The sequence below is a fragment of the Lacerta agilis genome, chromosome 10 (genome assembly GCF_009819535.1).
Source record: "Lacerta agilis isolate rLacAgi1 chromosome 10, rLacAgi1.pri, whole genome shotgun sequence".
In the NCBI taxonomy this organism is placed as follows: Eukaryota; Metazoa; Chordata; class Lepidosauria; order Squamata; family Lacertidae; genus Lacerta; species Lacerta agilis.
The window spans coordinates 39,106,549-39,133,738 of NC_046321.1; the positions used below are offsets into that span (position 1 = coordinate 39,106,549).

The 27,190-nt window shown below is 41.2% G+C and overlaps 1 protein-coding gene across 6 annotated transcripts in view; it reads left to right on the plus strand.

The window, feature by feature from the left end:
- Positions 1–1,293: 1,293 nt before the first annotated feature.
- Positions 1,294–27,190, plus strand: part of PPP1R12A (protein phosphatase 1 regulatory subunit 12A) — a 98,877-nt gene continuing 72,980 nt past the window's right edge. For 4 of the 6 annotated variants that reach the window (XR_004427463.1, XM_033162802.1, XM_033162804.1 and 1 more), the window contains exon 1: positions 1,294–1,636. Coding sequence is in view for 4 of the 6 variants with exons in the window: in XM_033162802.1 (XP_033018693.1) it covers positions 1,400–1,636 (237 nt within the window). In the remaining 2 variants the exon portion in view is untranslated. The remainder of the gene's footprint in view (positions 1,637–27,190) is intronic. The other 2 variants (XR_004427464.1, XM_033162803.1) reach the window with 1 other exon arrangement.

Here is a 27,190-nt window from a genome sequence, read left to right on the forward strand (position 1 = left end):
TTTACCTTAACTTTGGAAAGAAGGTATATATAATCTCAGGTTTTAAAGTTGGAGTGATACTAACCGGAGTAAGCTTCATTTACAAGGGAATAAGCTTTATTAAACACAGTGAGACTTCTAAATGACATCCAGTGTCAGTCTACATACCTCAAGAGCATTAATCTTAGCTATGACTAAATATGTTGTGGTCAGGGCAGGGCACGCCCAGGTTTAACTGAAGGGAAGACTGCAGCCCAACCTTCTGCACACAGGGCTTGTTTACATATTTTTTTGTCTCAAAACTGGATGCGACCTCCTTGTGAATTGTTGACTACTGTGCTCATCATGTGCGCTGTTCGAAAGCTCGATTAAAAACACAAAACCAATCCATCCATTTCGGGGTCACCTTAAAGACCGATATACTGTGTAACTAACAGATTTATTTCCCCCATCCCACCCCCCTTTTTGTTTTTGTTTCTTTGCTGAGGACTGCTGCTGCTCCTCCGGAATTTGTCGCGCATGTATAATACGAGAACGGATGCAAAAGCAGCGCTTGCCGAGACAGCCCGGCAGAGGCAGGCTCGTAGTAGCGGCTCCGCTTCCAACATCTCCCACAAGCCGGCACTTCCTGCCTCTCCGGAGTTGCAAGAGAATTTAAAGCGCACGCGTTTCCTTCAGGGGTAAAACCCTGCTGAAGTCAGTGGAACTCGCTTCCTCCCCGCAAGGCTCGCCATGCAACTTTTGCACGGGAAGCAACTAAATCCCATTCACTTCAGTGGGTGCTTGCTCTCGCGTAAGCCGCGGGGAGTGCCTTGCAATAATACAGAGGAGATGCAAGCTGCGGGCATCTCACACTCTGGCCGCAGCTGCTTCCCAGACTGCAGCCCCTCCTCCCGCTTCCCGCGGCACGCTCGTATCAGCGCCGGCCGCTTCCCTCCAATCACTGCCCGGAGCTCCCTCAAGAGCGAACTTCATTCGCCGCCAGCTTCTCGCCGGGGGCTCTCGCGAGATGTTACGCGGAAGAAGCCTGGCGCTCCTCTACCCCCTCTTTTCCGCCGCCCCGCCCCGCCCAGCGCTTAACTAGTTAGGCAGGCAAGGCAAGGCAGAGTAGGCGCGCGGGGGATCCTCTCAGGCGGCGCTTTGGGGGCGCTTGTGGGCGGGGCCGAGGGAGCGTGCGCGCGCTAGCCTGCGAGCGAGCGAGCGAGCTAGCGTTCGGCCGCGCGGTGCTGTGTGGGAACCAGGCGGCGCTTGGGCTTCCCCGCCTCCCCCTCCCCTCCTCCTCCTCCTCCTCCTGGGTGCGGAGCGCCGCCGCTGAGGGAGGCAGGCGAGGCGAGGCAAGGCAAGGCAGGGCGGGCGGGCGAGTGATAGCTAGCTAGGCGATAGGGAGCGGGAGAAGAAGGGAACCAGAGCCGAGCAGGGCATGAAGATGGCGGACGCCAAGCAGAAGCGGAACGAGCAGCTGAAGCGCTGGATCGGCTCCGAGACCGACCAGGAGCCGCCGGTGGTGAAGCGCAAGAAGACCAAGGTGAAGTTCGACGACGGCGCCGTCTTCCTGGCCGCCTGCTCGAGCGGAGACACCGACGAGGTGCTCCGGCTGCTGGAGCGAGGCGCCGACATCAACTACGCCAATGTGGACGGGCTCACCGCGCTGCACCAGGTCTGTGTTCTGGCCCCCGGGGGCTGGGGCCTAGCTGGGAAGGAGCCCTCCGCTGCCCGGGGAGTTGGGTAAAGGAGGCAGCCGCCTGAGGTGCTTGTACGAAGGGTGGGGGTGGAAAATGCCAACAAACATTCGTCTTCCCTCAGAGCGCAACGAGGAAGACGTCGAGAAGGACCCCCCCCCCTTCTCTCTCCTGCCTCCCGGCCGTTAGAGAGGAGCCAGGCCGGCTGCGCGCATCCTTGTTTGTGCCGTAGGAATGTTGTGTTTTGCTGAGGAAGAGGAGGAGGAGGGTGCTTCCCTGCTTGCTTGGGCGGGTTAGGCCGGGGAGCCGGGCCTTGCTTTTTTGCCTGCCTGCCTCCCCTCACCCGCCCCCGGCAGGCAGTGACAATTGCGAGGCTCTCTTCCTTCCTCTCTTGCACTTGGCAGGGTTTGAGGTGAGGCGTGGGGTGGGCAGACTCCTCCGAGGGGGGAAGGGGACGCCGACTACCGGGAGGGAGGCTCGAGGGCTCCCCCATTCGTCCCCAGTATATGGCCAGGAATTGAGAGAATAAGGTCCCTTCCTTGCCTTCGAGAAAAGGGGGCAACCTTTGGCAGTGATGGAAGTGGCTGCCTGTCCTGCAGTTTGAACGGCTGCTGTTTCCTGCCCCCAGTGTGAACGCTGTCCTCTCCCTTCCAAAAGATTAGACTCGCTGCTCAAGTTCCCTCTCCTCCCGAATAATTCTAAATAGTTCACATGCTCTCTCTCTAAAAACAAAACAAAACTTGTGTTACAGGTCTTGAACAGTACTTGTTCTGCAGTGTGAAACGCAAACTCGAATTCGTGTTTGGTGTGTGTGTTTTTGGCCCCCCCCCGTCGTTGTAAAAGCCGCCCCCCCCCGATTTTACCTTGTTTTTGTTTGGCCAACTCCTTGAAGCTTAACGTTTTAGTGAAAATGGAAGGAATACCACTTGTGAGGTTTTCTCAAAATGGATGCTTTGTGCATGTTAAAGTTTTATAGGAGTCTGATTGGAATCTCATAATGTTAGCCAAATAAGGAAAGACTGTGGCAATCCAGAGATAATGTGGGTTTGCTTGAATACGTTAAGGTTCTATTAGCAGGCCAAAAGCAATAACAACGTTAGGGTCGGTGAATATCAGAAAAGCAAGTATAATCACTTTGACAGTTTGATTTTGGTTTTCAACTCCAGTTGGCTTGGTAGCATCATAGAGATATGGTAATTAGTATCTCCTGTTGAATCAGGTAGAAATTCTCTTTGCAGTATATTGGCTGGTTAAGTGTGTGGAGTCTTTTACTAATCTCTGAAATACAGATTTCAATTTAGTATGTATTAAAAATTTATGATGATGAAATGAATATGAGGAAAGCTTCTCAGCGAGCTGAGGATGGCTTAGATGCTATTCATATCTTGCTTTTTTATTGTGCAAGGTGTATAATCAGTTGTGTCTCCTGACTAAAACCTGCCATTCTTCTGTTGACAGGTTACAATCGGTTCAGAGAATTCATATATGTACTATTTACAGAATAAATTTCAGAGAGAAGAAACCAAAGAATAACTAAAACCTGTTAGGATGAAAAATGACAAGACTCTAAAGACTTTACTTCACTGTGATTCTTCATCCTAAAGAAATGGCTTTATTGACGAGGCTGCATTTTATTGGGTTAGATGTTAATCTATTTACAAGTACTAGAAAATCCAAACTTCATAGAACTACTTGTCACAATACTAAAAAGTTGATACTGCAGTGCTAATGAAGTAATGATCATCACAAGATTATAGGTAACAGTACCTCATTGGCTAGCAACTTCTGCACATTCTTGGTAGCATAATTTAACAACGTGGGCTTTGTCTGTGCTAAACTTCCACTTCTGTCCCCTTAGACTAATGTCATTTAGCTTAATATCATAGAATTGGTTAGGCTATAATATCAGTAGGCAACTTGGAGGCTTTGTGAACATGTAGGTGGTTGAAAAGAAAAACCAGTGCTTTAATGGTGTATGTTGCTCTTGACTACATATGTTTGGGAGCAAATCCTAGTGGAATTTTCAAAGTATGCATAAAACTTTGGCCATAGGCTGTGTATGTGGTGAGGGAATCTCTGAAGAAGTTCCATATTGGGACTAGCAAAGAATAAAGAACTTGGTGTGTGGAAGGAATTGCTACTGTCTCTACTGGGTGTATATTTTTTTTAGGTGTAGTGGCCCATAAGACTCTCACATAGGAATCATTGAGCATGCTTATTTGGCTGCAAACCCCATTAAACACAGTGGAACTTACTTTTGAGTCAACATGTAAGCCACGGAAAACCAGAGTTCAGTAACTTTGTTCATGATATAATGTGACTGAAAATATTGTTAACTTTCCAAGATACACTGCATCTGTCAAACTGTATCCCCCAAATAGGTTTTTAAATCTGGAATTTCATCGACTACATAGAGCCCGTAATATGCTCTTAAACTTAAAACTTATTCATACTAAGGAAATGTCACTCAGCTGCTGTTAGGACCTTCTGTACTGTTAATGGAAACTGAAACTTTGTTGCTGCCATTGCTGGGCAGAATATACAGTATATGGTGGCTGGGTTAGTTTCTGTTGGTGCATACACATCCTTTGTCAAGATTGAGTTTTGAATGCACATGCTCAACAACATGATATGGTGCATAGAATCATAGAATTGCAGAGTTGTAATAAAAGCTATTTTACTTTTCTTCTCTGTGTCAGCAGACAGCCATCATTGAAAATAATTTTAAATGCAACTATGTGATTTAGTGTTTTTAAGTAAGGACCAGTCACGCTGATTTAATGAGGAAATACTACTTTGTTTATTCTTTAGTCTTCTGTAGTGGTAACATGATTTTGGTTTAAAGAGATGAATAAGTTTTGTATATTTGTGCAGAAAGTAAGAAGAAGCTGTTCAGTGCTATTCTTTTCTGAGAGTGAAAGATGGTTGAACATTGTTGTCAGTTGATAGCAGTTATTAATATTTTTGAATTTTTGTGACTTCCTAGGTAGGAAATTCTTCTGCAGAAGCCATGTTTCCATATACTTACTGGTCTTTTGATGTCAAATCAAACATAACTGGCACAGAGCAGTAGCACTCTTTCTGAGATGAACTAGAATACAATTTCATCTCTTTCCAAAACTTGTATCTTCCTGTGTAATAAAGGTACATTTTACTTGATGTCTCTTTTTGTAGGTAAATAAATATTAATGATCTCCAAAACCTGTTGTCTTCTAAAGCTCATCTTCATATAGATTCAATATATATATTCATATGAACTGCATTTATGGCGTATGAACTTAATTTTCCATTTAAAAGCTGTTTTGATGCATGCTAAAATGTGTTGTTGGCTAGAGCAACACATCTGCTTCTGGCTGTGACTTTGTGCACATTGCTTTAGTTAGGTACAACATTGCATTTCCAAATAGCTCAATGCAGGTTACAAAAATAAAAATACATTTAAATTATAAATGCTAGCCAATGAATTGGAACAACAAAGAAAATAATCACTGAACATGCCAAAAACAATCAACCGAACACTGAAGAAGATCATTTCTTTCCCTGAATGCACAAAACATTCCAGAACAATGGTGCTTCAGCAGAAAAGGCCCTCTCCTCCCCTTGCTAACACTAAATTTATTTGGCATAGATAATGCATACAGAGCAGGGCTGGTCCCTTAGCTATGTGTGTCCCATGGTGTGACATTAAATCTTAAAATGAGCACCTTGAATTGCACCAGAAGCACAAAGCAGCCTTTGCATAGCACAAGTTGTTTGTGGGTGTGCCTTGCAACACCTGTTAGAAAGCAAACAGCCACTTTTGCATCAGATGAAGCTTCCAAGTCCTCTTTGAGGCAGCCCCATTTAAAGTGTACTGCATTAGACTAGGTTAGAAGCTACAAAAGCATGGATCAGCATGGTAAGATAGGGATGCTAGCTTTGTTCTAACACAGCTTGAGAGAATCCCAATGGATTATTTTCTTCTTTGAACTACCCTCTTCACACATGCTGCAAGCAACACACAAAAGTGTTTTGTAAAAATCATGTGACTAGTGTGTTCATTGACAGGATAATGAACAGTTCCGTTTCCACTAATTCCTGTTTAGTACTTCACAATCAAGAAGTAAATTTAAAATAATAATGTAGAGGGTTTTAATTAGCAAGATGACAAATTATAAGGCTTAGTTTAACACTAAGTCAATAGAACCTGAAGCAGATTCAGGATGGACTTGGAAAAGTGTATTGAGGTGTTTGGCTGAAACTTTGGGTGTGTTCCAGTGAAACTAAATGTCTTTGAATTCCATTGGTTTCAATAGGAGAAGTGAGCATTGACTTAAATGTCTTCCACTAAAACCAGTGAATTGAGCTCTGGGGCATTGAGTATGTTAACAGTGGTAGGCTGAGCCTTAAACCCACTTCTTTCCATTTGTCAGTTTTACTTTTCTAAAAAGTTCAGTTGTCAGTATTTTCAAATAGTTCAGCAAAAACCAGTGGTTTATCAGTTACCATATTTTAACTTGGTTTTATTGTGAGTTGAATCAGCCCTAAGTGCTCACTAGAAGGACAGATCCTGAAGTTGAGGCTCCAGTACTTTGGCCACCTCATGAGAAGAGAAGACTCCCTAGAAAAGACCCTGATGTTGGGAAAGATGGAGGGCACAAGGAGAAGGGGACGACAGAGGATGAGATGGTTGGACAGTGTTCTCGAAGCTACTAACATGAGTTTGGCCAAACTGCGAGAGGCAGTGAAGGATAGGCGTGCCTGGCGTGCTCTGGTCCATGGGGTCACGAAGAGTCGGACACGACTGAACAACAACAACAAATTGTGAGTTGACTTGAGCAGCTAGTGTTAGGAAGATAGTATAGAAATTAAAACAATACAATACCTAAAACTGAATGATAGAGTTGTACACTATATTGATTCCCCCCCCCCTTTTTTCCTTAGGATTTTGAAAGAGATGTTATTTCGTAGTGCAGTGATACTTACGTGTTATTCAGTTGACCAGAGTTCATTATCAAGTAAGCTAAATGATTTTGCTTTTGGGTGGTATAATTTGAAGCAATGGACATAATTATATATGTATGCTCTCTCGCTAGGGTTTCAGCAGATCTTTTATTTGTTGCACAAGTAAATCAACTTGTGATAGTAACCCTCGGTGTTAAAAGTTATTAAGTATCAAATCTAAGAAGCTTTTAACTACAGGGCACATAACTCGGCTAAGGTTGTATAGATAAGCTACAGAGTATACTAGTGTGTAGGAGTGCCTGGCATGCTCTGGTCCATGGGGTCACGAAGAGTCGGACACGACTAAACAACTAAACAACAATAATACTAGTGTGTGTTTGCAAGATTTTATGCCAATAGCACAAACATTGAGTTCTTGTTCTGTTGCTTTAGTTAGTTGTTGCTGTATTGGTTCGAGAGAATGAACTTGTTCATTGTGATACCCTTGGTGTAAAACATACAGAAATTGTGATGCTAGGAAGAAATTAATAGTGTATCACAGAAAGGTAGTTAGTGTAACCAACCAGTAATTTTTCATGAAATGCTGCCTGTCCTATGGGAAGAATATGTGTGTGTGTGTGTTTGTGTGTGTGTGTGTGTGTGTGTGTGTGTGTGTTTCTCACCATAAGCTTGGGTACCATGTAAGTCTGCTGTGTCGACCAGATGTATGTAAAAAGACCACTTGGGGATAATCATGTGACTGTTGAAGACCAGATTCCTTGTTCTGCCTGTTCTCTCAGTGTACTGTATAGCCATTCCTGCTAGTGGCAGATGTTGTCTATTTTTATGATTTTGACACTCATGCATCTATCAATATAAGAATAGATGTTGCCAAATTAGAAACCTTAATCATTGCTCTTAAACTTCTGACACCTGACAGTTTGCCATTTTTTAACATTGTAGTGGTAGCGCAGCATGAACCATTGAAGAAAGAGTCTGCATTAACTTTGAATCAGTTCCAATTCCCTTAGTTAAAGCAAGTTTTATCTAAGCCACCAAAATATTTATAGGGACTGGAGGCTTCTTTTAATGTTGTTTATCTTCAGATTTTAGTATTTTTTCATGGTGAGTGTGGTGCTGCCCTCTGGTGAGAGTGATTACCAATCAGCCATCCAAGTTTGACACTGCAGTGGTCCCCCATACTTGGGATTGGACCAAGCTAGTATCCCCCTTTGCTGACCTTAGGAGTGGCAAAGACTGGTAGGAGGGGTCTTCCTTGGGTGCTTGAGGTATCTGCAAGCAACAGTGTCCAAGTTAACTCCCTACCTTCCTAATCCTTGCTGGGTGAGTGACTGCAATTTTTGGCATGGTCAGCAGGGCCAACCAAAATTGGTCTATTCTCTGTTTATCCCTATTGTCTGAAAAATGCAGGTTGTGCAGAGAGCCCTTTCCCCAATATGTATTTTTGTGATGTTTGAGTGGTTTATGTGAATTTTGGTTCCCTTTAAAAATAAAATAAAATAAATTACTATTTTGTGTGTGGAGGTTGGAGTATAGAGCTTTCCTGTTCGGTGTAGTCTTAAAGCTCAACTGTAATTCTAAACTGAATTTAGGCATTGCGTGGATAGCCCACCTTTGGGAATGTGCATTTATTTTTATTGTTTTTAAACATTATTAATATTTAAACTCAAGAATTTAACCCAGATATTTAGTTTTTACTTAATTTACTTATATAAAATACTTAGAAGTAAAATTTGTATTTATACAATATTGCAGTACACCTTACATTCCAATTTCTTTGTTGCTTTGATTAAAAAAAGGGCAGAATCCAACCAAATGTTTAGCACTTTCAAGTGATAGTGATTCAAGAAAGATATCCAAGAATACTCTGAATGCTCCCATTTGAATTGGAGGAATATAAAGGTACTTTTTAAAGTATGGTTGGTTCACCACATACACAAAGGCTTGGTTCCTGGGATCCCATGCACAAAGGCAGAAATGCACAAAGTCAGGAATTCCTGGAACTGCTTCTCCCCACAAGGCTGAGGGCTGCTTACCTGGATCTGGAAAGGATGCTGGAGTGCCCTGGGAGCTCGCTCCCACAGCCAACCAGAGTCTGATAAGCAAGGAAAACCTGCTGGGTGCATGGGTGGAGGGGGGGGGGGACAAATAAATGGAGAGCTGGGAATGGCAGGTTTCTCCCTTTCTTTCTTTCTTTCTTTCTTTCTTTCTTTATCCCCCCCCCCCAAGGTGTGATTGCATTGTAAAGTGAGTGTAAGTTGCAGGTGCACTCTATTATTTGTGTCAATTATACCTATTTGATTTTAGGGCTACTTAAAATTCTGGCTTGATATTTTCACATTGGAGAAACCTAAACCTCATGACCACATTGCTGGGACTGGCTCTTTGGTATACCGGTAAATGGTAATTTATAGTATGTTTGTTGAAATCTAGGTCTTTCTCCAAGCCTCTTGTAAAGTCACACTCAGTGGCTGTGTTCACACAATTTTTAAGTCAGAATGTGAGATGCTTTAAGTTTAACTTGTGATGCTCGCTTAGTTGGAAGTTTTTAATCATAATTCCTAGTTCATGTGCAATGAAAATCTATGGTTCATTGCAACTTCCCGGTTTGCATATTCTGATTTAATAAAATCCTGGTTTAATATGTATTTGTGGCTGGTATCTTTCTTTCTGCTATTGACTTTTCATACTGTGTGTGTGCATTCATGGATGCATGCATGTTGCAGGGTTGTGTGGGAAGAGTCACAAAATGTATACATTGGTACCTGTAGATGTGAACGGGATCCGTTCCGGAGCCCCGTTCGCATCCTGAGCAGCCCGCAGCGCCACTTCTGCGCACACACGGGTCGCGATTTGGCACGCGTGCGTGTGACATCATTTGATGCGTATGTGCATGTGCGACCCACCGAACCCGGAAGTAACATGTTCCATTACTTCCGGGCTCGGAGCGTTTGTAACCCGTGCCGTTTGCAACCCGCAGCGAACGCAACACGAGGTACGACTGTATCTGATTTAGTGCATCTCAGTTCCTTTGTAGAGTATCAATCTTCCTGAAATGGAAATCTGGAACTTGCAACATGCCTTAACATAGCTTAACATGAGAATGGGTAGTATACATCTCCAAAACTACTTTATGCTGAAGATGGATTTATGTGTTCAGGAGAAAAAGTAACATTTATATTCTCATAGCTGAAGTTTTTGACAGATATTTCATGGCATTTTGCTGCTTGTTTACTGCTAGTGCTTTTGAAATGGACATTTCTAAAGGAAATACAATACGTTAGAGTGGTAAATTGTATTCTGGTGATATGTGTTGGTTTGGTAACAGAAGTAAGGTTCAACTGGCCAGTGTTAGAAATTAGCCAGGTGCCAGGCATGATTTGCAACTGCTGCAGGTCCAGTTGTGACCATGTGGAGAGCTCTGGCTGCCAGGTTGGTGACTGACATCTCCATCTGGCTGGCCCTTTGATCTTTCTTAAGCAGGTAAACAGAATTGCTTATTTATTGTCATGGATAGGCAAACTAAGGCCTGGGGGCCAGATCTGGCCCAATCGCCTTCTAAATCCAGCGTGCGGATGGTCTGGGAATCATCATGAGTAGAATGTGTGCTTTTATTTAAAATGCATCTCTGGGTTATTTGTGGGGCATAGGAATTCATTCATCATTATTATTTTTCTTCAAAATATAGTCCAGCCCCTCATAAGGTCTGAGGAACAGTAGACTGGCCCCCTGCTGAAAAAGTTTGCTGACCCCTGTTTATTGTATTTATATCCCACCTTTTTGTCCAAGGAGTACATGGCTCACCTCCCTTCTCAGTTAATCCCTACAACAACCCTGTGAGGTAGGTTAAGTGGCTGTGACTGGCCCAAGGTCACCCATTGAGATTCATGACTGAGTGAGTATTTGAACTCTGATTTCTCAGGTCCTAGTCTGCCACATTAACCCAAGGCCGAAACTAGTCAAAGACCCAGTTTCGCACGCACACCCATGCATATTTGCTTACAAACATAGGTTGCCCCCCCATAGCTACTGATCTGCTCTAACCATTACACAACACTGGCTTCCTAGAGTACTTCTGCTATGGGACAGGTATCTAAATTAAGTAGGTAAATATGGGGAAAGCAAAATGTCACTTAGAGAAGGATCTGAAATATTTTCCTTGAAGCTTGAATTTGTTTTATTCTGTATTTCATTTGATGGTTTAATGTGTTGTAAACCACTTTGAGATTTTTTTCTTTAAAATATAAAGAGGTATAGAAATGACATAACAACAATAAATTCCGTTGGGGAAGAAATGGTGCCTAGACATACTGTTGTGGCATCCACAACCAAGGTTTAAGGTGTCATTGGGCGATTAGTTTCTAACACTGCACTTGGCCTACGCCCTTGATAAGGAAAAACAGTATAACTGTATATACTACTGGTGTGAAGACTGCAGTATCTTTTTGCACATACACAAGATAATCTGCTTGCCTGTCATTGTAATTAGCTTGTATGGTTATAAGGGACACATTTTTCTCTACATGCATGTAAACTGGCCCTAAATTGTTTCAGGTGTGGTTTACAAAAAAATAAAATAAATTCCTTTACCTCTCCTTTGGTTAGGGATAGTTTATAGGCAAAGTTTTCATCACTTTTGTTTAGTATTGCCGACTAAATCTATACAAAATTTGCTATTCAGAACTCACTATAGTAATAAGAGAAAAGTACACCAGAGAGAGAATCAAGAAGTTAGGAGCATCTTTTAAATGAAAATGACTATTTTTCATTGAAGGTAACTGTTAAGTGTTATGGATTAATTCCTGCTTTATTACTGTTTAGAGACAATTTAGTTTGCCTGTTTGAGTACGTTTATCTGTTGAGTACATAGTTCAACATACGAAACTGTGGAATGATATTAGGAAATGTAGTTACAGGCAGATAGCACTAACTTAAAGGGTCACAACTTCATTTGCATTGTGTACATAAACTGCCACATAATTCCATGCAAATGCATGAAATCCTTATTAGCATAGCTCTGTTTATCTGAGTTTTTTTGATCTTGCTTAACTATAAAAAGGCAAACTCCAGTAGAGCTGCAAAGCAGTAGGGCTCCTAGTAAGCAGTGCAAGATCTGATGCTATCTGGTGGGCGGAGACATTCCAGATTCTCATGTATTGCTGGATACATTCCTGAAATGACAGTCAGTGGAAAATGTGGCATAGAATGGAGGCTTTCCTCAGCTGTCACCTTCTTATAGTCTGTTAGTGTATTGTTAGAACAATAAAGCAATATGACTGGTTCATACTTATAACAAAATGTTATCCATGAATATCAAGAATGTGCTTATTTCACAATAACTTGATCATATAAATTTAGTTATTCTGAGCATTGCCAGCAAATATTGTTTCTTAACGTCTGAGAATTCATGTAGGAAGTATTGTATATGCCAAAAAGTTCAATGTCACCCTGTATGAAAGAAGGAAGATAAGGCATAGACTAGATAAGCTGTCATTTTTCAGTAGAACAAAATGCATTGATAGAGGTTCATTGCTGCTGGTTTATTTTGCCACTAGTGTGATGTTTAAGTCTATGATGTAGTACTCTGTTCCACAGAGTGAGCATTTACAGTGCAGCACCAGTATACAGTGATCTGACAGTGCAGTCTTATACATGTCTGCTCATAAGTAAGCCCTAGTAAGTTCAATGGGACATAGTTTTCCATACAATTATTGTGGGATTGCACCTAAATACATTTACAAGTACAAAGAAACTTAAGAGTAGCGAGCAAAATAAGATAAGGTTTTGTTTTCCTGTACTGTATATGCTTACCCAAGCAGTTGTTTGCTGTATTAATACTTGTAGGTTATTCTAATTACACCCTTGCAGTTAGAGTTGCTCACCTGGGGGCCGGGGCATATAATATTGCTTCTGGGTAAGTAGTTTGCTAGATTCACTGCCTTGTGATTCATAGATTAGGTATGCAATAGTGAAAATGCTGGTACTGTTGTACTTCTGTGAGACTTATTTTAATAGAATAAACTTGAATTAGGCTTTCAGAAAGCTTCTGTAACTGTTAAATGGAAACCTGATTGCTACATCTTGATCAGTAGAAAAAGGCATTTTAGTATGTTCCGAACAAATAGCAGATAGTAGGATTCAAATAGCTTGCAACATCAGGCTGTACAAGAACATGAAAGAGAAGAGTAGCAAGGCACGAGGCAGTGTATACCTTTTCATTAAAAAACCTTCAATATAAGTTCACTAACTATTGTTTCTTTTCTGTAGTTATTACTGTCTATATATCTTAAATGGACGTGGGTGATGCTATGGGTTAAACCACAGAGCCTAGGGCTTGCCAATCAGAAAGTTGGCGGTTCAAATCCCCGCGATGGTGTGAGTTCCCGTTGCTCGGTCGCTGCTCCCGCCAACCTAGCAGTTCGAAAGCACACAGTGCAAGTAGATAATTAGGTACTGCTCTGGAGGGAAGGTAAACGGCGTTTCCGTGCACTGCTCTGGTTCGCCAGAAGTGGCTTAGTCGTGCTGACCACAAAAAGAGACTTGAAAATATGTTTCAAAGTTCACATGGCACGCTGGGCCTAGCACTTGGACAGAAAAAAGTAGGCCTACAATGGGATCTAAAGCATGATCTCATTAAGGAAGAGTGACCAGGATCCTTTTCCAATTTTACAAAAATCTGCTGTGGGGGTGGTCCACAGTCCCAAAATAGCAAATAGCAGGAATGTATGCTTGCTAACATTTACAGCCACAGCCAATGAATCTGGGCCTAAACACAAGGTGGCCATTAAGACCCTTTTTGCACTTGCAATATTACTTCTGACTCTGGCTGGAAGATTGCTGCTGCCAAGATATTCATGTGATGGGGTCTATGATTCATTAGAAAGTTCAGACTAAATGCCACACCTTTTTTTGAACTCCAGCTTAAATTTAACTACCCGCGATGTAGAGAAAACCATAGCTGAAGCTGGTGCCAGGGGAGAGGATTTGGAACATAATTGCTTGCTACTTCCTCAAAGCAGACATACTTCAAAAAGTGAGAACAGTAGATGATGTAAAGTTGCAGGCAATTTTTGTGTGTGTTTGTGTACCAGTGACATACTCCAGCAATGAAGACACTTCACATAGTATGCAAAGTACCGGTAACTCAGAAAGGTTGGAATCATGAGGTTATCCATTCAAACTCATCATTTATGGTAGCATTCTGTATACCAGAATGATCCATTCCATATACCATAATGACCCATAAGGAGGGTGAATGAAGAATAAGTGCTGTTGCTCATCTGAAACCCAGGTGAGTTGGATGGATGGGTGAAGATGGCAGTGGGGATGAGGAGAACCTACCGGTAGATTGCTGACTCACAGACTTCTAGGCTAAAAAGTTGTGTTTCCTCAAAGACCCAGTATGCAAGGATCAAACAGTCAGCTGCAGGAAAGTTCAGTCTAAGGATAGCAAAAGAAGTTATGAGGCCACACCAAGATGCAGAGAACACAAATTCTGGTGCTCAGAAAGAATAATTAGCACAATGATTTTATGCCATTTTCAGTTAAGATAGATAAGACAGATACTTCAACATAAATAAGTGGGTCACAGGGTCAGCTAACAAAACTTTTTGCTTGTTGGATGTGGGGAGTAGTAATGAGGTAATACTACCTTTTACAGTTTGCCACAGCAAAAGTACCTATGTCCATTTGCCTGGATTTCCTGACCTGAGACCTTTCCTGGTGTAGAAGGGAGGGGTTCTTGATGTTTTGTTTGTTAGTGGTTTTGAAGAGTTTTTGTTCCTTGGGCTGGGGGAATGGAACAGATCCGGGGGTTAGTGTCTCAGGATGACTAGATGATGCATATATTGAATGGCACTTTGTTATAAGAGTGGAAGGACTTAGTGTCTAGGCATGAAGGTGAGATTTTCAAAAAAGGAACTAGTGTTTCTCCAGGAATTGCACCCCAAATTTCTCAAACTGAAGGAAACAAAATATTGCGTTCTGTATTGTTGAGGTATGGGAGTGTGAATATAGGGATTGTTTCAACAGATAAATTTTATATTGAAAGATTGAAAAAATGCCCCAACCACATCTAGAGTCCCTTCTGACCCATTAGTTTTAGTCAATGGAGGGGAAAACATGTCCCAGCTTCAAACAGCTTTGAGACTGATCCATGGCTATATTGGAGGAATGAGGAGGCTTAATTCCAGAGGATTGAAAGCTGCCCACATAACTCCCATTGAGCACCCTGTTTTGACTACTGCTGCTGGCTGCAACACCGCTATCAGTAGTTTTACGCCAGCTGTGGGGAACTTTAGGTGCTAGATGTTGCGGAATTACAACTCACATAATTGTTGGCCATGCTTGCTGGAACTGATGCGAGTTGGAGTCAAGCAACATCTAGAGGGCCAAAGGTTTCTTCACACCTGATCAATTGACAACTTTAAACACAATTTTGAAATAACAATACTCCTTGAAGGAATTGGTGCCCTTTTTTTGACAATTATTGGTGTGTCTAGTACAGGTACATTCTAGCGGGAAATTCATCTGGTGTGTTGCAGTGGGAATTGATAGTGAACACACATGTTCATATTGCTATTTAGACTAGATAATTAATAATTATAATTTGTACTATTTTCAGAATTCTGTGACTGCCCAGATTCATCTGAAAATATAAATCAAACAGTTGAGTCAAACTCTTAGAATATTTCATTTTACAACAGAAAACTGTCATCTTAGCATGCAAGTTACAACAAATAACATCTTTGAATGTATGTATGTCACATTAACCGTCCCCCCTTTAATTGAAAATACCAGTTGGGGCTACTGGACTCCATCATGGAAATCCAAATTTCTCCTTGTTTGTTCCCAGTATTTACTTGTGTATTTTTCATGACCAGCTGATATTACTAAGGCTGCAAGTTTAGACACACTTACCTGTGAATAAGTTCCACTAAATTCAATGCGGCTTATTTGAGTTGATGCATACAGAATTGCTCTGGTCATTTTTTAAGGAAGTGTGTATACTCCTCTTTGATTAAAATCAGGGTTGAAAAGTGTTGTGTTCATATCTTTTATCTTACGTTTCATAAACTCTGAACTATGTTTGAATGAAGAATGCATTATTAACTGCTTCAAGAGGTCCATTAACTGTCTGAATTCAAATCATGTGAAATGGTAAGACGTTAAGAGTTTATATTTTCTTGAGTAAAAGAAGCTTCCATCAGCACACTTGTATGTAGTTCCCCTTTTAGATTGTCTAGCCAGAAGCTTGGAGTTGGACTATTTAAAGCTTGAGGGAAAATAGGATTTAATGCAATATTGTCTTGATACATTTGAAATGGGTATTTGCATTTTTAAGAAATAATTTTCTCAATGTGCTAGACGACTTCTGTCTGCTTAGCTGTTTACTTTTCAGCTGTATCTAGTATATCTGAAATGCTAATCCTTAACATTTGAACTATTGGTGCTGCCTAGCCAACAAGGTTGCTCCATTTTTGTTTTTGTTTTGTTCTTTGCAGATAGTTGACCAACCAGTACAGTGATTCAGTTAGCAGTTAAAATGTAACCGGAAATAATTGCCTAATTTTTGTGGTGTATGATATCAACCTCTGTTCCTGTTCTCCTTTTTCTTAAGTGTATGAACGTTCCTAAATAGATCAGACCTAAGTTGCCTCTTATGTCACTAACGACCAGAATTACAGAAGACTTGTTCAGAGTTTATGAAATATTGTTTGTTAATAATGTCATTTGCAACCACATAGAGCAGAAACAAATAATGCTGTCTATTTGAAACACTTTTATTTTTGACATCTATTTGAAACAAGCAAAACCCATGGAGTTAAGTTTGCGGGTACTGTGTGGGATCCAAAAGTGCTGGGGTTTTAAATTGCTCTTTAGAGTTCAGTTGGGGTGTTAAGGACCTAATGTGGAAAAGAGATTGTTAGACCATAGCTCCTTGTCTTCAAAATCTTATACAACTTGAGTTGCTGTATTATGTGAAAATCAGTAATGCTGTAGAAATTTCTTGTAGAAATGGTTTTGTCATACAAATGGGACATTGAATCCCTGCCATGTATTGTATATTAAATGCTTAAGACTGGATCTACTTCTGTTTGAATTTTGAAAGCAGTATGACACAGCATTTGCACTGTAAATTGTTTCTTTTAACTTGTTAAAAAGGAACCCCTCCCCATATGCATAAGTACTCCAAATATCTTCCATAAGTAAGCTTGGGGTTGTTAACTCAAAATAAAACCAAAATCAGATCTGATCAAACTTTATCCCTTTAACTTGGCTTCATTTTGGCCATAAAAAGCAAATCCAAATAAAAAGCATGTTAACATTTTTGGCATTCCTTAAAAAGGAAGCAAAACAATGAGTTCTGAATGAGAGAACTCTCCCGTCTTGTGAAGTAGAAATGGAGTAGCAAGCTAATGATTGGCTTGCTATCTTGATATGTTTTAACCATGTGATTTTTCTAATTTTTGAACACAAAATTAAGACTTACTGTCTTTATAGAGTAACCATTGTTCTCAGATAAGTAGTATGCTCTTAATTTTGAATATTAAATGCAACTTGCCATTTTTGTTGAGATATTTAATTGTACTGGACATTAAAAAAAAGTGTAGGCTGCCTTCCATAAAGACTGTTTACAATCTTAAAAGGCAATCTAATAAAGAAAATTTAAAGCCAGTAAATACACATTACAGTAAATACAAATTAAAATACAACCATACGTTCAGTAGGTAGAACAGTTCTCAAAGCCTCGTAACTCCTAAAGGCTTAGATGAATGCATGCGTCTTCAGGAGGCACCTGTACTCTACAACGTAGGCTCCAGCCTTATTTCCAAGTGGACATGGTTCCATAAACTGAGCACAAACACAGAAAATGCCCTCCTCCCTGGACTGCTCTAGTTGTCGGACATCTGACAAGGTCCCTCCTGAGATTTTAGTAGCTGGGCTAGTCTGTATGGGCATAGGTGTTCCCTTGGGTAACTAGGTTGCAAGTTGTTCATGGCTTTAATTCGTCAACAGAATTTTAAACTTGACCCAGCAACAAATTGATTCTTAGTGCTGCTCTATCAGCAGATAAGTTACGTTAACATAGTGGGCTCCATATAGATGACATGACAGTACCACAGCTTTGAGGTTGCCAGCACATGGATAATTGTGGCCCGGACATCCCTGTCTAGTAGTCCAGCTTGGTGCGCCAGCTGAAAATGGAAAAAGACTTTTGGGCACTGTAGACACTTGTGCCTCCGATAACAGTGGTTCAGTGAGCACTTTGGACTCCCTTGCACCACAATGTATCATTTGCTGTCTTATAACAGGGAACATTTCCCAGTACCATGTAAAATGTACAGCATGACCACACTTCCTCTTGCATGTGCATGCACCACTCGCAGCATGCATGCAGGCCATAAACACAAGTACTGGTATCTATCTCACACACTATACAGCCACACACATGTCTCTTCTTCTCTCTGCCCAAGTATATCCCTCTGTCTCTCTCATGCCTGTGCTGTCTAATCCCCCATTCAGAAAAGACCCTATATGGATGAAAGAAGCACCTTCCATTTCCCAAACAAACAAAAAATCCCCCCAGCAATTAAAAGAAATGGGCACTGGATTGCATGAATGGACACTGGATTGACAATCCCTATATTGGACTATAAGAATTGTGAACCTAAACAGCTTAATGTGTCCGAACTGATATTCTCTACTTTTTTCCTGAATATATTGTTTTAAGAATCTCTTTAAAAGTTCAGGAGCCTCTTCACAAATGCCAGTGTAAACAATGTATGCCTAAAGACTAATTTGGCTGTGGTATAGTTGAGGGTAATTTAAAGTAGTATGTTCTGTCATGGGAAGTAATATGAGAGCCTAGGTAAAGTTTTATTTCAGAGTTATGTCATTACCCTTGAATACCCAAAGATGTTGGTTTTGGTTAGGGTAAATCAGTTTTCTTATAATTCTATCAACCACATAGGCTGTTTCTGCTTGAGAGATTGTGTATTCATCAGTTTTCATTTTCCCCCTGTTCAAAATATCTTTGGATGCTAAGGTATCACTCTCCTGTATCATAAATTTCAAGTGCAACCTTGGAGACTGGTAGTAAACATATTCTTCATTGAAATGTAGGGTGGGAGTCTATTTCATTGCTTACAAACATTAATTGACACTCAGTCTAAGTTGCAAATAAGCATTGTTTTTTACGCTCAACCAGAACAGCAACTCTTAGCTTGTAAATAGCTTGTAAATAGATGGGCTTCAAACCTACCCAGCTTTATGTACTTGTTTATAACTATGAAGAGTAGTTTCAAATTGTTTCCTGTTTCTGACAAACTAGTAATGGAAATAGATCCATTTGAAAAGAGCTCTTAAGTTATTGCTGCAGACAGAGAATGTTCATTAGCAGGTGGTCATTCAGTAAAAGCGCGTCTGAAAGGTAGAAACAATTCTAAACCTGACACATGATGAAACTAATAGTGTTCTAATTTGATACTGTGGGCATGTAATTTTCTTCATTATATTTTGTATTCCTTTCAGTCTTCTCAGTACCATTTTAGTGTCATAATGAGTTTTTCTGAGTGCTGGTAGCATGTGCCAGGGGACCATTATGCTGACTGAGAATTTGAACTAAGTTTCTATATCAAAGCCCATTGCTTTAGCCTAGGGGTTTGTGAGCCTTTTTCCAGTTAAGGATTGCATTCCCTTGAGGACCATATTTTGGGGGTTGCAGGCTAGCAGTGGCTAGGGCACAAACTGGTGGTGAATGAGTTTTCTCTTCTCTCTTTTTCTTTCTCTGCTGGACTCCACAGTGGCCACTCCCCCCTCTATCTATGTCACCTCTATCTTTCTGTTACCCCATCTGTATCTCCTTGTTTTGGGCCTTTCTCCATTCCCCCTCCATATTAATGCAGATGGGAAATGATCATTTGTCAAATGCTTCTCCTTTTCAGCACACACTCTACTTTTGTATTTCCGTCCTACTCTCCTTTCCTCTCCTAGTTTATCCTACTCTGTTGATCATTGCAAGGCTCTTTTTGGCCTTGGGCTTACCTAACAGCCACACCTCCCCCCTCCCCCTTTGTTCAAAAAGAATTAGTTTCCAGAGGGATGGCTAAGAAAGCAAGAGTGAGAGTGCTGCACATGGAGGACTGCATAAAAGGCTTGCTCTAACCACAGCAGCATTGGTTCTCAGAAGTAACTCTTATGATAGGGGTTCTACAAATCTTTGGAACCAGTTGGTATGTCCTGCTTTTCGAGACTCTTAATTCCCCACATGTTTATGCACTTCTCTGTTTTGGCGTTACTGATTATTGCCTACCATATAATTAAGTTCCTTTAGAAAGCTTGTAACTTGCTGAACCTCAAAAGCATGATAATATTTATACTGGGAATTTTTATAGTCATTTGTGTAATACTGCATGATGACCCCAGAACTAAGAGGATCTGTTCTAAATGGATGCATATGATGACCCCTTCATAAGTTCTAAATGGGTGTGTGGGTGTATGATTTGCCCAAATCATAATTTGAGGTGTACATATCCCAGTTCCTTATTCCTTTCTGCTGTACATATGTTGTCTATTGGTATACGGGTACAACGCTTGATGATATACAATGCCATTTTGTAGAAGACTGTGTTGCTATATCACTCTGGTAGCCCAAAGCTTATTTTAGAAATTACACCCCCAGGTGTTTTTTAATTAGTCCACAATTAAATTGTCCCATTCCCAACAACTAGATTTTCTTTGCTTTTCCCCCCTTGTTAGTGGGGATGGTAGGCACAGTTACCTTGGGTCTGTCTATTTTGCTAATGACTTCTGTGTGGAATGAGAACAGCAATTTGTTGTTCCATTCCAAAGTCTATCTGTTCACACAGGAACTTTAAAATGAGTTGAGCCTAGTAGTATTGCTTTGTTGTGGAAGGAGAATTGTGCTGATAAAAGGGTCCTTCTGTAAATTGAGTGTCAATGTAGGATCAAACCCATTGTTGTTGTTGTTCAGTCATTCAGTCATGTCTGACTCTTCGTGACCCCATAGACCAGAGCATGCCAGGCACGCCTGTCTTTCACTGCTTCCCGCAGTTTGGTCAGACTCATGTTGGTAGCCTCGAGAACACCGTCCAAACATCTCCTCTTCTGTCATCCCCTTCTCCTTGTGCCCTCCATCTTTCCCAGCATCAGGGTTTCTTCTAGGGAGTCTTCTCTTCTCATGAGGTGGCCAAAGTATTGGAGCCTCATTGTACTTAACAGAAATACTTCTATTTCATCATGGTAAAATGGATGCATCTACATCTACTGTGTGTCACTCTGTGCTGTATAGTAAAAAGCTGTTCTCTGTATTGGAGAAATGTGCCGCTGATTTTAATAATGCATTTTAAATTGCCGTAATCCACCCTGGGGCATTGTGGTGAAGGGTGAATAAAAAATCGAATTAATAATAATAAAACAAGAAGGGATTGTAAGAAGCTTTAGAAGTATGTCTCCATACTAGCACAATGGCAAATGGAATTCAGTGATTTTAAAAAATTGTATTGCAAATTTCATCCAGTATTCTTTCCATTACATTATGTGGAACAATTGGTTAGGAAATAACATGATGAACTTCTATATGCTTGTGGTAGCTAGAATTCTCTGTATGAAATACTGGAATTCACCATTAACACCCAAAATCAAATAGTGGAAAGATATAATATTAGAGTTTGTAGTTATGGCTAAGTTGACAATTTCTTTAAGATATTGAGGAGACAAGACAAGTTTCTGGTCATAAAGCAGAATTACATTGATTGCGATATATGGCTTATCCAATCCAATTAACCCTGTTAAATTAACGGGCACTAGAACATATGTGGTCAAACTGTTGCCCTACCAACGTTGGGGACATGCACAGAGCTGACTGAGCGGCTCTTGCTTATCTCGTTTTTTTTCTAACAACCGAGCAGCTCTCGCTTGACATCGCTCGCCCACCGCCACTTGTAACGGCCGCTGCCGCTTAGAAGTAAGTCCACGCGAGCGTGCACCAGTCGCGTGCCTGTGCATACCCGCCGCTTCAACAGTTTCACCCGGCCGCCCGAAGTCTCTGCGCTCCAAGTCCCAACGGCTGTCTGTGGGGCACATACGCAGTAGCGCAATCCCACAGACACAGGGACTGGACGCAGAGACACTTGCACTTTATTATAGGTGATGAGCTAGGGTTTTCCATAGGTTAATGCACAATCATACAATAAGCAGATCAGTGGTACATATCTCAATCTACATCCATCCATCCTCTTGAAACTTTGTGTTTCAAGAAATATGAAGTACATGTTTGTATTGTGGTTAAGTATTTCTTCTAGGAAAAAAAGTAAAATGATGCATATTGGGGATAAAAATTATAGCTTCATGTATGTATTTGCATGGTTTGAATCAGCAGTGGTTGTCTGGAAAAATGATCTTGGGTTCATGGTACATAGCAGGGCTGGCCCTACACCCTTTGGTGCCTGAGGCAAGATGTCCCCCCTGATCTAGGCCTGCACCCTGTGTGTGGGGACAACACAGTCACTCTGTGGGTCCACCCCCTTTTCACTCTTGGTGAAAAGGAGGCATTCTGCAAGGTGGTGTTGCTTCTCTCCCCATCTTTGGCTTTCAGCTGCGTTGTTGGCTCCCCCAAATCCCAGTGTGGATCTCTCACCCCCTGTGAAGCATGCCACCCGAGGTAGGTTGCCTCATGCAGCCTCATAGGGCAGCAAGCTAGTTTCAGGGCAAACCACAGGTCATGCCTTTTTAGCCCCTTTCTGCCCCTCAGGACTTGCTGCCTGAGGCAGCTGCCTCACTCAGCCTCATGATAGCGCCATCCTTGGTATATGGCTTGATGAAGATATCTTGCCCCAGTGTGCAGCAGCTTTGATAAAGACAAATTATTTGTTAGGGTTCAATAGGAAAGGTGTTGAAAACAAAACTATCAATATCATTATGATATACAAATCTGTGGTGTGACAACACATGAAATACTGTCATCACACCTCAAAAAAGGGTTAATGTAGCGCCGCAAAAGGTTCAGAAAAAAGGCAGCCCAAATGAACATGGAGCTTGAACAACACTCCTATGAGAAAAGTTTGCCAATTTGCAAACTTTTAAGTTTAGAGGAAAGACAAGTAAGGTATATAATAGGTGCATAAAATTATGCAAGGTGTGGAGATGGAGTGGGTTCTCATTCTCATAAAACTGGAGACTATCCAATGAAGCTGTCTGTTGGATGATTCCAGACAGATAAAAGGAAGTCCACGGTACATAGTTAAATTATGGAATGCACTCCCACAAAATGGCCCCCAATTTGGTTAGCTTTAAAAGAGGGTTAGACCGGGGGTCAGCAAGGTTTACCTCGCTCGGGCCGGTTCACCCCAGCGGGGATCCCTCTGTGGGCTGGATAGCTCCCGCGATTTCCGGCGTCTGCACAGATGTGATTTCTGGCGCTGTGGAAGTGAGTCCCTGCGCCACGCTGTGCCGGTTTAGCACAGTGCACGGGGACTCGCCAAGCAAGCGGCTTAGTTCGGGGGGGCCTCGTGGGCCGGTTAAACTACCCCTGTGGGCCACTTGTGGCCCATGGGCCTTAGGTTGCCGACCCCTGGGTTAGACCAACTTAACAGAGGTTAAAGCTTTCATTGGCTACTAACCATGACTGTGTACAAGCTCCTGTACTGAAGGTGTTATGCCTTGCTGGGGAGCACAAGTGGGAGAGTGCTGTTGCACACAGAGAGAGAGAGAGGGAGGGGGAGAGAGATTAATCTAATCAAACTAGAGCAGTGTTTTTCAACCTTTTTTGGGCAAAGGCACACTTGTTTCATGAAAAAAATCACGAGGCACACCACCATTAGAAAATGTTAAAAAAAATTTAACTCTGTGCCTATATTGACTATATATAAAGTATTTTTTCAATTTTTCCCACGGCACACCAGGCAACATCTCGCGGCACACTAGTGTGCCACGGAACAGTGGTTGAAAAACACTGAACTAGAGTATCTAGTAAAAGTGAAGTAGGAGACATGATAGAGCTTTACAGCTATCATTGGAAGCAGACCTCTCCTGTTGTTTTGAACACAAGTTATCTACTGTTCCCTAACTAACTGAATACTCTAAAATTTTCCACCACAAGTACTATTTAAAGTGGACACATTTGCTGTTACTATCTTTGAAAGAGCCATATTCCTGATCTGCTAATACATAGGCACTTCAGGCTCATTTTAGAAGCTTGTTTGATTTTAGCATACATATAGTTAATATATTTGAGCCTTTTGCACGGGAATCCCAGAGCCTTATATGGTCAGCTAACTTTGTTCTGCAGTGAACTGAAGGCACCCATCCAAAGGAAAAAAATTCCAATTGTCTTTAACTATCTAGTACCCTTTCCTTGGCCTCCTGCGGTAGTGCAGTAGCTAACACTCTAACAATTTAAATGTAGGCTTTTACAAAGGTAGTGGAAATTAATTTTGGTAGTATTTGATAGCTGGATATATTCAGAGAGCAGAAATACTACTTTAGTAAAGGTTCATAACAAGGTCTATAGCTGATTAGTGTAGAGATCTGAAAACTAGCATCACTTTGTGTGAGGACTTCTAATTATTTATAATACTGATCTTGGTGGTTCTGTGCCTGTCCGCATAAAAAGCGGCAACTGACAGAGCAGGTAGTGATTTTTGCATACTTGGAGGACTTTCTAGGCATGCAGAAATCAAAGTCAGACAGTGCAGCATGAGACTCTCAATCTCAGGGTTGTGGTTTTGAGCCCCACATTGGGCAAAAGATTCCTGCATTGCAGGGTGTTGGACTTGATGATCCTTGTGGTCCCTTCCAACTCTACAGTTCTATGATTCTTTGAAATCAAACAGTTCAACACAGACTGAGCATCACAGTGGCCTCCAGGGGGGTGTCAGTTAAAGAAAAAGGAGAAGAGAGGGAATTGGTTTGCTTGAGCTGCTAACAGGTTACAGTTTGGGGAGTGAGGAAAAGGTCAGAAGGAATACATGCCAGAAGGTTAAGTACCCTCTCTGAGCTATTAGGGGAGGTTTCAGGAGGGAGCAACTGATGTGCCTCACTTTTCTTTCCCATTCTCCACAAATTTGTTCCTTCAACTGCTGTATAGAAGTATCTGAAGAAGTGTATCTGAAGAAGTGTGCATGCACACGAAAGCTCATACCAAGAACAAACTTAGTTGGTCTCTAAGGTGCTACTGGAAGGATTTTTTTCATTTTTTATTTTGTTTTGCTGTATAGAAATAAGTGCTCTTTAACCTAAACCAGTCACTTGGGGAAAGGTTTTAGGAGAGATGGAAACAGAAAATTGATTGTTTTTTCTCACTCTAAGACAGCCATAAAAGTTGTCTTTTTTCTTTTTCCCTGTCTTGAAATCTCCCCACCCTGTGGGCCCTGAATAGCATTGCAATGCTCTTTTTTCAGGCTAGCAGGAGCCTTGAACAGGAGCAATACTCTTAGGGGCAAAAGATTTAGGTCCCCACTTTGTGTTAAAGTACCAGAATAAAAATACAACCTAGAATTTGGTGTGCAAATACATGTGTTATGTAGTGTGTCGAGGAGTCAACCTGGAGACTTTGATGAGCTTTTGATGATGGTTCACCTTTGGTTGCCTCCAGCAGCCTTCCTAAAGACTGATTTCTTTCTTTCTTTTTTAGTTGATATTTAATGACAAATAACAAAACACAGGGAAGCCCTCTGATTTCTTAGTGGAGTTGCCTGCATTCAGAACAGCCTATCCTCGTCCCCAAGGAGGTCACCCATGGAAGCTCTGTTCATTTGCCAGTAATTTTCAGTTGTGTGTTGGGACACACAACTACTAGTCTAAATTGGTGATTGATAAGCCCATTAGTCAAATGTTTTATGTGAATCTGAAGTACCCATCCACAAAATAAGTTGCTAGTGATCGTGCTTGATTCTGTTTTAGCTTTACTATTCAGCATTTGCTGTGGTTGGTAATTGACCATGTTCTTACTTGAAGTGTGTTTGAATGGTCCTGTTTCTTGTAGCTGAATGACATATCCTGAAAGAGTTACAGTGGTACCTCGGGTTAAGAGCTTAATTCGTTCTGGAGGTCCATTCTTAACCTGAAACTGTTCTTAACCTGAAGCACCACTTTAGCTAATGGGACCTCCCGCTGCTGCTGCGCCGCCAGAGCACAATTTCTGTTCTTATCCTGAAGCAAAGTTCTTAACTGAAGCGTATGTAACCTGAGGTACCACTGTATATCATATTGAATCATGGAGGGTGGGAATGTACTGTTTTGGAGACAGAAACGTTATTGACTTTTGCACACTTTAAAATTAAATCTTATAAGATAAAGAAGTGAAATTTGTTTCCAGTTCAGATTCAGAAAAAGTGTGATCCTGCTATGAGAACCTTAGAATACAATGCCCTAGGCCGTGATTGTGGAGTGTGTTCATCTCTCTTTAGTCTAGTGCAGGGTTTCCCAAACTTAGATCCCCAGCTGTTTTTGGTCTACAGCTCTCATCCCTAGCTAACAGGACCACTGGTCAGGGATTATGGGAATTATAGTCCAAAAACAACTGGAGACCCAAGTTTGGGAAACCCTGGTCTAGTGTTGACTACTCAGAATTGACTATTTCATGGGCAAAACTAATTTTGGACAAGACAGTGGTATATGTCATTGTTTGCTGGTTTCATTATGAGATTCATGGGACAAAAAGTTAAAGATATAGAATTATATGGATCAGCATAGAATTAGTAGTGAAATTTCAGGGCATTAGTTTGTTTCAATAAGTACAGAACAACTTTCCAAAATTTGTTTTTTTTTATTTTTTATTTTTAATAAGAATTTATTGTCATTTTCATAACAAAACATAACCCACACCCACATATATAAATCAAATACAAACACAAATACAATTCTTCTTATTTCCTCACTTAAGAAAATCTTCTAGTTCCAAATCTTAACAATTGACTTCCCCCACCCTCTCTCCTTCAGTTTTATATCCATTATTCTACTTTAATAACATCCTTTCTCGAAAAATTTTATTCACTTAATACAATTCGAACCTTAAACCACAATCTTAATAACAATTCTTTGGGTCTTAACAAATTGCTCTTATATTAAATCTAAATTATTCTTCTTCCCTTAAACTGTTGCTAATATCAAAAAGTTTCAGCATATCCCTTTTCTTATTGAAAATTAAAATAAAGCTTACAGTCTTAACCTTCCGATTTCAGATTACCATAACAAAGCATTTATATTTTATGCTTAGTAAAGTTCACCCTATCCCCCCTCTGTCTAGTGTCCTTCTCCGTCTTTCACCGGAACCGCTCCTCGGATTGTCCTTTTTTCTTATACGTCCACAGGGCCAGACCAGCCAGACACCGTCCCCAACCATCTTTGCATCGAGCATCAGGATACACTGTTCATCTCTCGGCTTCTCCCATTCAATGCTGCATTCTTCTATTTGTAAATATCTTAATTTCTTGACCATCGCTCCCGAGCTCACACCTCGGGGGCTGGATATAACATTCCTTGCCGTTCTCGAGCTGCCACCATCGAGAAACGCTCCTTTTTCCAGGGATCGCCATGCCAACTCACTCAATTTCTCAAACAACTCC